The sequence below is a fragment of the Anguilla anguilla genome, chromosome 12 (assembly GCF_013347855.1).
Source record: "Anguilla anguilla isolate fAngAng1 chromosome 12, fAngAng1.pri, whole genome shotgun sequence".
Taxonomy (NCBI): domain Eukaryota; kingdom Metazoa; phylum Chordata; class Actinopteri; order Anguilliformes; family Anguillidae; genus Anguilla; species Anguilla anguilla.
Window position 1 is genome coordinate 17,350,023 of NC_049212.1, and position 11,946 is coordinate 17,361,968.

At 46.0% G+C, this 11,946-nt stretch overlaps 1 protein-coding gene across 2 annotated transcripts; it reads left to right on the plus strand.

The window, feature by feature from the left end:
- Window positions 1-585: 585 nt before the first annotated feature.
- Window positions 586-6,503, plus strand: rnf168 (ring finger protein 168). 2 transcript variants are annotated; one of them, XM_035383899.1, is made up of 7 exons: window positions 586-907; window positions 2,212-2,618; window positions 3,096-3,166; window positions 3,290-3,460; window positions 3,998-4,089; window positions 4,396-4,471; window positions 5,169-6,503. In XM_035383899.1, the coding sequence occupies exons 2-7, from the start codon at window positions 2,282-2,284 to the stop codon at window positions 5,928-5,930; spliced, it is 1,509 nt and encodes a 502-aa protein (XP_035239790.1). In that variant the 5' UTR covers window positions 586-907; window positions 2,212-2,281; the 3' UTR covers window positions 5,931-6,503. The 2 variants fall into 2 exon arrangements, with proteins under 2 accessions (XP_035239790.1, XP_035239791.1); XM_035383900.1 differs by having other exon boundaries at window positions 3,099-3,166.
- The last annotated feature ends 5,443 nt before the right edge of the window (window positions 6,504-11,946 follow it).

Consider the following 11,946-nt stretch of genomic DNA (forward strand, 5'->3'; position numbering starts at 1 on the left):
TCACCATAGAGAGAGTTGCTTTTCTGTTTTTCCCTTACATATCGCACTAATGCACGAGCATCGAATGCACGCTTTCAACCTCAATTTCCGACCCTGATGTCTTTCCCGTAGGTCTAAATGCAGATGTCACTTTAGGCACTGTTCCTATTGAAACACTAGTCAGTTGAGCAGTCTTTGTGACTGAAGCTGCCAACTGTGCCCCAATAATGAACCCTCTTTCAAAGACCTTAAATCCTCTTGCATCTTGATCCAAAATTGAGGATAACTGGGCCTGCTCAACATTTTTATACATGCCACAGAGGATTTTAATTGCTTAATTGCATCATGCAGTACACGGGTATGGAAACATCAGCATTCGTTATGTTTCTCCACGAAATTATTCGGGTTTTTCCTTTAATTTTTCACCTGTCTGTAGAATTCCGTAGACATATGAGCAATTTTTTCCGTTCTTATTGAGTCCATTTATACTAGCCATAGATTACGTGCTTACGGTGTAGTGACTGACAAACAGACAGCCTATCAGGTTACTAACATTCCTAATTTTCCGTTTTTTGTACGCATGAGCAGTACAACAGAGCGGCTGATCATACGCATGCGCAGTGTGTTCAATCACGGTGTAGAAAAGGGTTCCCGGGATTTCTTGTTTTTCGGTTGCATACAACTTCTCAGTTCAAAAATAAAAAATATATATGTACAGTATATTCTATCAAAATTGTATGGTACTTTACGAATCTAATTTATCGAATGCTCATCTCGTCGGTTACTATGATTCACTTGTTAGCTTGCAAGATAGTGCTAACTTTTGATTAGTGTAGCTAGCTAAGTTAACTTGCGTTGGTTGTTAGCCAGCTAGCTAATGTAAAGGTGCGCGGGTCATTGAAGACTACGAGGCCGAGGCGGCTTGAAGGTAAAAACAAGTGCAATTCTAGCTAGTAAAGGTTGAGTCACGGCACTACGAGCTAGCTAGCCAGTGTCTATGTAAATGTTGCAGCTCCTCGCATTTGCCATTGCAAATTACTAAAACAGTGAACGTGGTTTGCTAGTCGGGTTTAGCATTTTTTTGTCAGGTAAACAAGCTTGCGAGGTGCCGAAGCATGGCTAGCTAACGTATTGGCTCATTTTCGGTGCTCATTACCGACTGGCCTTTGCGTTTGAGTCTTTGTGGGTCCATTGCAATGGAATTCTCGCCCTTTCTATATGGTTGCATCGCGGCCCATTCATTCCGCGGTTTCAGGTCTTTTCTTTGACTAACTGTGGTATGCAGTCTAAATTGTGCGCGCAGTTGACGTTACCATATGTGTTTGTGATACTGAGCTAGCTATCTATTAGTATTGTCAGATGCCCCACGATACAACTATGTGTGTCAGGATACAGGGGTCACGACACAGTACTTCTATGCACACTGGGATGTGAAATTATAAGTTTGAAAAACCGAATCTGATATTATGACTTGAACCCCAGAGTAAATGTTGTTGCTGTGAACAGTAACTTAAAAAAAATAAAATAAATAAACATATAATGCCCACAAGAACATGTACAGATGCCTTCGAAGTCCAGTGAGCTCTCACACAGTGCATTATGAACACAGAAAATCGTTAGAACTGCTTATGAATTCTTAGATTTCCAACTTAAATGTGTGATCTTAAAATAGTCATTCATTGGTAATAAATGTTTTATGAAAATTAATTTTTTGAAACCATGAACCAGGGGTGTCCAATCTTATCTGTAAAGGGCTGTGTGGGTGCAGGTTTTTGCTTTGTCCCAGTACTAGGATGCCTGATTCAACTGATTAACTAATCTTGGTCTTGAAATCAAGTCATTGATAAGTAGAATAGGATGTCTTGGTATGTTTGGCTAAAACAAGAACCTGTACTCACACCGGCCCTTTTCGGATGGGATTGGACACCCCTGCTATAAGCATATTGATACAGCAGTCATTGTAACCATCGATACTTTGATCATGAAGAGGTCTGTTTCTATATACTGCCCTATTGGTATTCTGATCACATATATATTGGATTGCATTACTTCTTCATGCACATCTCAGACACCTGCATTTCCAGAAGAGAACTCCATCACATCCTGCCCCCTGTCACCCAGAGGAGACTGAGCTGTTCCACACCATTGGTCACCATATGCAACTGCAGCTAAGTGACTATGAGGAATGTAAACCTGATGTTTGCTGTGGCCTTTCACTCGTTTTGCCTGCAGGTGTGTCGAGGCACGAGACTGGAGGAGACTCCGTCGGACGAACGTTAGGGGAGAGCGGGGGAGGAGGGCCATGGCGCCGGTCTCTGAGACGGAAGTGGATGTAGGGGAGGGGGGCAGCGCAGGGGGGCTGTCCCAAGCCGACTGCACGTGCCCCGTGTGCCTGGAGATCTTCCTGGAGCCGGTGACGCTGCCTTGCTCCCACACCTTCTGCAAGCCGTGCTTCCTGGAGACGGTGGACAAGGCCAACCTGTGCTGCCCGCTGTGCCGCAGGCGGGTGTCCACCTGGGCGCGGCTGCACAGCCGCAACAAGACGCTGGTCAACGTGGAGCTGTGGCGACGCCTGCAGGAGGCCTTCCCCGCGCAGTGCCAGCGCAGGCTGAGCGGCCAGGACGCCGAGGACATGGCCAGTGAGTGTCCCTCCCTCCGCGTGTGTGTCCCTCCCTCCCTGTGTCTGTCCCTTCCTCTGTGTGTCTGTCCCTCCCTCCGTGTGTCTGTCTGTCTGTCTGTCTGTCTCTCCCTGTGTCTGACTGTCTGTCTGGCTCTCTCTGTGTCTGACTGTCTGGCTCTCTCTCTGTGATCCAATCTTTTCAGCCTTTTATAATCTGCTGTGTTTCTGTGTAATAGTAGGGTCATATCTGATGCTTTTGTCAAGAATTTGTAGTTAAAATTGGAATAGCCTTTGTTTTGACGTTTTGCTATACGACAGATTAAACACTTAGCCCTTCACAGTTTGTTGCCAAGGTAAACGTAATAGGAAACAGTGCAGCGATGTGGATATAGAACATTGTAAATGCTGGACGTGTCAGAAACCGAGCCGTCTGCAGACTGAAGTGGATGTTGCTGCTCAGGTGTGAGTGACGTGGTGTCGTTTGCTCTCTCCTCAGCAGTGGCCTGCAGGCCCAGGGTCAGCCTGCCGGGAGAGGTGCGCCAGGAGTACGAGGACCAGATCACTAAGGTTAGCGCCCGCGCGCGCGTCCATCTATACGCGTAGCATTGCCATGCTCTCTCCTGCAATACAGTATTGATACAGCGGCGCCAAGTATCAATATTTCATCTAAATATATATATTTTTTTATAGCTGGCGGAGGAGAAGCGTGCCCTGGAGGAGGCGGAGCGCAGGGCGAGCGAGGAGTACATCCAGAGGCTCCTGGCCGAGGAGGAGGAGCGCCGGGCGGAGGAGCGCAGAGCGCTGGAGGAGAGGCAGCTGGAGGAGGACGAGAGGCTGGCCAGGCTGCTGAGCCAGGAGCTGGTGAGGCGGGATGCGCTAGCGATCCAGACCCTCTCTCTCTTAGCCGTGCATTGGGCCCCGTTCTGGATTAAACTTCTCCACACGCGTCACTGCTGCTGTTTGTTTCCTCTGAACTTCCTGTGAACAGGGGTCATAGGTCAACATGTCAGCACATCTGAGACACTAATGCCAACAGTCCACTCGGCCTACAGCTCTTGCCTCTGAAGTGGGTGGAGCTGGGTCTAGTGAGTGCTGGATGGGAATGGCAGTGGCCAGTAGGGGGCACACTTGCCTTATGGATGGTGTTAACCCAGGAGTTACTGTTCTTTGGATGAAACGTGAGATGAAGATCCTGGCTTACTATGAAATGCTGTACTTATGGAAAGAGTAGGAATGCTAGCCCTGGAATCCTGGGTACATTTGTAAATTGGCTCTAGTTTCACCTCTGCTTAGAGTATATTTGCAACAGCTGCATCCTGCATACTCTACTCACCTTGGTTCCCCAGGCAGTTAATGTAAGGGATAAGCTTTATATATTGTGAGTATTTTGTCTCTCAGAATTCAACTCCGATGTCAGAATCGCAGAGGAATGCACGGCCTTCAGAGAGCACGTCCACCAAGAAGAAGAGCAGCGCTGGAGACATAGAGAGGTGAGGGCGCAGAAGCGCATGCTGTGTGGGCCATTGCTGTGTTTTGTGTTGGGTAATGCTGTGTGTTGTGCTTTGGTCTCTTGCGACATTGTTGTTAATGCACAATGCATTTCTGCATTATGACATGTTGAGTTGGTGGTGGAGCACAGTGTTGTTTTTGGGACATTTGTTAAATGGGTCTTAAAGCCTTTCCCAGCTGAACTTCTGTGAGTTGATGGCGGTCTGTTGCGTTGTGATGGTGGTGCTGCCTGCCTGGTTAGTGTTATGCTGCTTTGCTGATTGCTGTGTTTTGTGTTGTGTCTTCAGGTTTTTGTTGCCTCTTCCCCTGAGATCCCCCACCAGCGCAGAGACCAGTCCCGGTTCTAGCCTTACAGCCAACAAGGTACATACACCCGCACGCGCACACACACACACACAGCCATACGGCTTTTTTAACACATCCTTGTTTTGCTCTGTTTGATTACCTTGGGTTTGAGAGGTGCTTTATAAGTAAAACATTATTATTGTTATTAGTATTATTATTATCCTAATACAGTACATTCTAAATGCACACTAAAGAGACAGACTGACACACTAGAAACAAGGGTGTATGAGCGCATACTGCATCACTTTGATTAATGTGCTGTTAAACTCAGCACGCTCACTAATATATAATGTATCTATCATCAGTTTGAATTTTCAGAATTCTATGTGTTCTGCACTTCATGAACAAAGCTTACATGCAAACTCAGTGTATATAAAATATGTATTCCCTTTTTTGCCTGAAGTTCCACTGTCCACAGCAACTAGTGTGATTTGTATATTGGTTGTACAAATCATTGTTATTGGGAAGTATATAAATCTTAGTGAATTTATTGCACAATAATCCTTTGGTGACTAATCAGATAAGTGTAGCTCAGGTTTTTCAATGAACCACTTAAACCTTAAATCGTGGGTCCTGTATCTTATAATGGCAAGTTAAAAATCCCATGTGATAGCAGTTTTGTAGTTGAGCATCTTGGACAAAGGTACCCCCTCAGCAGTTTCAGTATGGAGGTGGTTTGAAGCCTGCTACTCAACGTGCGAATGTTCTTTTGAAGGAGAACATCCTGATGCTCCCGTCCTCAGTAGTCCCTGAGGAAATGCCGATGCCCACGCTGGACTTCTACGGGAAAGAGGCGAGCGCCAGGTCTCAGCCGGAGGGCACCGAGCCCCTCCCACCTGACGCATGTTGCGCCCAGCTGGAGCAGGATGCAGATGGGCGGGGCTCCAGCGTCAGTCAGACGAGGGGCGGGGCCTCGGGGAAGAGGAAGTGCGGGGACGCGGACGCAGGCCGGGGCTGCGGCCTGGACAGCAAGCGCCCGCGCGGCCCGGCAAGCGGCCCGGCCGAGGCGCCGCTGGTCTGGGAGGAGGCGCGGGAGGAGGAGGACCTGTTCAGCCGCCGGCAGCAGGAGGAGAGCGACCGGCAGCTGGCCCTGCGGCTGCAGAAGCAGCTGGACCGGGAGGAGGCCCAGCGGGCCGTGGACCGCAGCAAGGGCTCCCCGGACCAGTACCCGCTGCGCGACAAGCCCGAGCCCGGCACCGCCCCCGACCCCGCCCCCGGGCCCGCCCCCAGCGCCGCCACAGACGCCAGCCCGGCCGTGAGAGCCAGCAGGGGGCGCTCGAGTGCTGCCGTCACGCCGAAGGAGCAGAAGAACAGGGCGAGGCGACAGCTAGCTGGCACTCCCAAAGAAAGGCAGGCTACCCGCAAGGACACCAGCGCCTCCACCTCTGACTCCGCCCCCTCCAGCACCAGCAGTGCCTTACAGAAGGGTGGCAAGCAGACCACCCTCACAGCCATGTTCCCCAGCCTGGCCAGCTGAGCTCTCTGCTCCTGTCCTGCTCCTTCTCTTATTGGACAGAGGCCCCTTCCCTGCATGTTCTATGGAGGTTTCAATTCATTATTTGAGTTCCAATTCAATTCCCAAATTTACTGACTTGACCTTATCCCATTTGCCCCCGCAGGGTGGTTGTATTTAGTAATGTGCCTTCTGTTAATAAGTTAATTTTGTGAGAGCTTTGATTTGGCTGCAGGAGCTGGACACTTGTGGCAGAGAAGGCTGTAGTGCAAGGTGCAAGTGTGTACAGAATAACAGCTGCTGAATCAGGAGTCGAGAGTCACACTAACTGAGCGCTAAGCCTGATCTATAGCTGCAAGTGACATTTTCATTCTGTGAGACTTCTTTCCCCACTGAAACACTGGAAACATTGTGCTCTAGGATTTCACTGTGTCCCTGAAGTGTGGATGCGTTTGTCATTCGTTGATGTTTTCACGGTAGAAGATGGGAGACATCGGTCGGTTTGGCGGAAGAAAGATTTTACTCACGGATCTTTGTAAATCCTATAAAACCTTGAATTTATTTTGGAATAAAACAAAAGTTAGTGAAAAAAATGAATGTTGGTACTTCCTTTGTCTTGCTTCTCAGAAATTACAAACATTACACATTAGGGGTGTGCAGAGTCAAGTTAAATCCCCCCCCCCCCCTTTAACTGGGTGGCCATTGAACAATCAGAAACTGGGAAAAAATATATATAAATGAAAGATTCTGTTTGGCATCGGAAATAGAAGCTATTTACAATAAAGATGTATAAAAAAATGTCCTTCAGTTGAAGGGAATCTTAAATTCCAATGATGCTGCGTTCGCGTTTCTTGATGTGTTAACAGTTCGCTAGGGAAACGTGAATGACCACTTTACAACAGTAATTACATAACAGTAATACATAAACTTTTTTGCCTGTTTTATTTTTTCCCCTACTGAACTAAGTTTGGATAGACTGCAAACCATCTGATGTCCTCATATTTTCCCTTGGTGGCAACTGTTAGCCTACCATGAAAATCTGGACTGCATTTCGTGTTCATTTGATAGCCAAGACCTATGGCTGATACATACAGCATGTTACATCTTAAACGGATGAACATTGACTGAAATACAAGGTAAAACGTCTCGTAAAATAGTTTTACTGGATTTTTTAAATGGAGGAAATTAACGAATACAGCTGAAACTACAGGTTCTAAGCTTCATTTTGATGTATAGGTTTCGGGGGTTTGAAAGAAATCCAGCTGCCACGCCAGGCTTTTGTCTCGCTAGCTCCCGCACCTGACGTCTCCTCCTCGATGCGAGAGTTTCCCAGATCACTTTTCAATAATGTGTAGTCAATGAAACGACTAGTTAGTTAAACCAAAGTCCTATGTTGCAAACAGAATGGGAATTTTTATCTTGTGGTCATCCACAATGATATGAATCGATTTGAAGAAGCATAATGGCTGACGCACAGAACTCATTTTTTAAACGTTTTGCAGCGCAGTGGCTCAAAGTTTGTTGATGTGTGTGCCGGAGTTCCAGATACTGCTAGAAGCCGTGCGTAACACCACCCCCCCCCCCCTCTCTCTCTCTCTCTCTCTCTCTCTCTCTCTCTCTCCCCCTCCCTCCCTCTCTCCCTCCCTCCCTCCCTCCTTCCCAGTAACGTTAGATCAGAGGTCCTCAATCTTTTCCAGAAAGGGCCGGTGTGCGTGCAGGCTTTTGTTCCAACCAAGCAGTAACACACCTGATTCCACTAATCAACCACAAGAATCTCTGCTAAGGATTTTGATTCGTGGAATCAGGTGTGTAACCGCTTGGTTGGAATGAAAGCCTGCAGCCCTTTCTGGATAAGATTGAGGACCCCTGCGTTAGATAGAGGCTATGAGAACTCGACATTTTTTTTTTCCCGAATCCGAATAATACCGAGCAACTTCGGGTAGAAGAAATATCTGTTTCCATCGCATTATTCGTGCTTTCCCGAATACAGTATTCGGATTCGGATACATCCCTATTACACATAGATTTTAGGTCAGGTTCTTGTGTTTGCGTGGTAGTTTCTTTATTAGGAGTCCCACTTTTCCAGTAAATGTTGTGGCAGCTTCTACAGAAAGCTTCCATTTTGAGACGTTAAATAGCGGACATGGCTGTAAACGCACAGGTGTGGTGTTCCCTGATATTCTGACTACAGCAGTCTGCCAAGCCCAGTATCCCCCAGGTTAAGAGCTCCCTCCCACTCCGCTCGAGCACGTGCTGAGTGTGCTGAGTGTGCTGAGTATGCTGGCGTAATACGCTACCCTTCATCAGCGGCCGAGTACCGGCTACACAGGGGTTTAGGGGAGCCCGTGCCTTTCAGTGTAAAGCACATAAAGTGCAGTTTCTAAGAGTGCGGCTGGTGTAGGACTGAAATAGTGTCTGACCTTTCTCACACTCCATCTTGCAGATCTTTCTTGAGGTAAATTTAATGGCTGCATGCACATTTCTCTTTTTTGTAATTTCTCAGAATTTATATTTGTTTTTTTAGCTATGAAGCTAGTTATATTAGGTAGTTCTGCATTTGTTTAAAGGGTTCAGATTGGCGGATATGACATAATGTTTGTATACTCCTGTCTTATATTATCAACCATTTCTTATTGGAAGAATGATGGACGATTTTGAGTCGGTGTGTCTGTGTGCAATGACATGGCTGTTGGTCTGTTATTGCTTTCTGTTTTGCTTGTGTGAGATTTTCACAAAAAAGTTGAGCAACAAGCAAAACATGGGCTTGCGGTTTTGAAGATGGCAGTCATTATCACAAAATCATCTCAGTTTAGATCTGGCCATCAAGATGATGCACATTACCAGCCCAGGATGTTTGAATTCACAGAACGGTACAGTTTGGGGTTGTAGCTCTGCAAAGCTGGTGACATACAGAAATCTGGCCCGAGGGTCACTTTTCTGCATAGAAAAACGATTTACGGAAAAATGACCCACATGTTGTAATCTAGGTTTTTGAGATTGGGGTCAATTTTTTTATGTCGCATATAAACCATTGTAGGTTGTGATATTGGAAAAAAAGACATTTTATCTGTGGGGTCACCTTGCTATCTGACATTGGCCTTGGTGTTCTGGTGGCCCAAAACAAGAATGTTGTTGTGGCCCCAAAGTGTTCAAAAATAATAATAAAAAGCTTGCATTGTGTGGCCCAATAGGACTCGTGTCGTAGTGTTCATGTCAGGGTCCGGCTGTGTGACTCAGGGTCTGCTGATGAGTCGCTCACTGCTGCGAATCACCGCCTCTCAGGCGCCGTGCAAGAAAAACATACAGGCTTCGTATCGCATGTGTGGATTTCATTCCTTACTGCGTTTCGTCCGGTTCATTAACTTCGCACATGTATCAGTTTTTCATACCATTTAGAAATGGAATTAATTCAAAAAGTCCTTATTTGAATTTGAGGCACGAGCATGTCATTTACTAAAAATAGCTCAGCCATTTACGTTAGTGCTTCTAAACTGTGGCATGGGCGACCATCATATCCTGAAAATGTCTCTGTTTTTGATTTCCTGCTTGTCCCGTAAAGGATGCATTAAGCTTGTTCTTGCGGGTGGGCTAATTTAGGCGGCCGCTCTTGCGTCTGCTTGTTGCGTTCTCTGCAGCGCATTGTTTGAATTCCATTCCGTGCCTTGATTTGGCTTTACTGACCTCGTTGCTCCCCTTCAGAGCAGGAGAGGGTGAGTCAGAGAGGAAGCTGTAGTAGGAAGCTGTTTCACATATTCTGCCTCTTCCGGACCTAATGAAATTAAGCGTAGAGCCCTGCACCACTGCAACCGCTATGTTTTCGGAAAGGACCGTTTCCAGTGCTTCTATCGTGTTTTATTCTTCACTGGCTCCATCAGTGCCTCTGCACACCTGCAGGAACTGCTTTTTACGCTTATTGAGTAGGGGTAGTCGTTGTATTCTAAGTATAGATTTCTACGCCTTCCCTTTATTTATATCAACAGAGTTGTTACCCTTTTCCTGCTTTCATATCAAGTTTGTGCAAGCTTTGTAGCTAATTAAGTTTCTGAGCAATGACATCACTTTTCTAATATAGGCAGGTCAGTGGCAGTCATTTTTGTAGCATACATTGTGAATGTGTTGAGTGTAGGGAAATGAGTCAAAGCAAATTTGCGATAACTGATTTAATGTTCTTTTTGCAGAGACTGAGTAATGGTGTTGATAATTGATCATGTTTGGTCATGAATCGTCCACGCCTACCTCATTAACCACATGTACTTGTTTGCAGTTTTGCAATCTCGTTGAGACACACATTCATGTATCCCCCTTTAGACAAACACATTCACGCAATGGGTAAGAATTAAAATAATCTGAAAAATATGAATCTCTAAAGGTTCATATTTTTAGTGTCTGTGTAGTGTTATATGTTCAAGGAAAATGGACAGCTGAAAATCCAGGCAAACAGGACATTCAGGGGAGAAATTTGCACTTGCCTGTTTCTCTTGCATGCAGCCACACTGCATGGCTGCTGAAAGTATGTTGCTATGGACGTTCTTGAGGGCGAATGCAACAGGGACACTTACTGAAAATATTGACATTTGGAAGCCTTTTGAATACAAACAATAAGAATGGTATCCTGGAGAATGAGTGATGAATTAGGTCTCCCACTTTCTGATCTGAGATCTTTCTTTCAGTTGGTGCTGATTGTTTTGTTTCTAGAATGATTCTGTTCCGGTGCTAATGGAATTCCAGAATGTCTCTGCTTCTCATGGGCATTTTTGGTGCTTTCCTATGACTCTCAGCCTCGTTATTATCCTTGAAGACCAAATTCGAACGGAATATACAAGACCCAGTAAAATCATGATTGTGTTGGTGTGTATACTCTCTAGCTGGCCCTCTCTCCCTTCTATTACATTGGGGAACATCCTGGCATATCGTTGACACAGGGTTTCTGTCCACTGCTGTGAAATGCTTCCTTTAAAAAATAAAAAAAATAGAAATGGTGTTCTTTATTTTTAAAATTCCTCTCAGATGCAGGGGATCCAGTGTCCTGTTGGCCGGTCCACACTGCTGGTCAATATTTGTAGTTCTGCAGGGTCATCCTGAATGGCAGTTTCACGTAATAGTTGTGTGGGTGGGGTGAATCAGCGCAGTGGACACAGGGGCAGAAGACACGGAGACAGAAGGAACAGCCAGGCGAAGTGACTGGGGTCGCACCTACAGTGGGCTAGAGCACCCAATGCCCGGGGGCCACATCACACACAGGCACATCAGTCAGCCCACAGGTAGCAGAAACACATCAACAGCACTGCACTTCTGGGGATTCATTTTGTGAACATGGTGATAATGCACTCAATTGCAGTTACAGTGCAGTCCGTAAGTATTTGGACTGCAACACTGTTTTTGTTCTTTTGGCTCTATGCTCCAGCACATTGGATTTTAAATGAAACATTTAAAATATAAAGTGCAGGCTGTCAACTTTAATTGAAGGGTATTAACATCCATATCCAGTGATCCATATAGGCCCTTTTTTAAAGTCCTCTCATTTTAGGGGACCAAAACTAATTGGACGAATAAACATAATCTTAAACAGTCATCATGTTCAGTACTTGGTCACAAATTCTCTGCATTAGATGATTGCCTGAAGTCTGCAACCCACAGATCCACTGACACTCGTCCTGATGTAGAGAGACGGCAGCAACAGACTCCAAATGTAAATTCCTTAGCTTTCTTGCGGATGAACTAATAACGCAACAACACAGCTGGCCAAGAAAGAGCACAGCAGTTGCCCAATTACTTTTGTCCCCCAAAATAGGGGGGGGGGGGGCAGTATGCATAAAAAGCCCTGTCATGGCTCACCAGTTATGGATGCAAATACCCACAAATTAAGAAATGGTTATATAATGGTACAGGATTTGGAGATATTGCTCATAAAATACAGCATGTCTTTGGGTCTGCAAGGTTGTGTATTATACAGATGCCAGGTGAAGAGGTGGCCTCTATTTGGTTGTGCAAGCCAGTTAGGAAACATTCACGCAGCACTGCTGTCATAACAACAAAGACT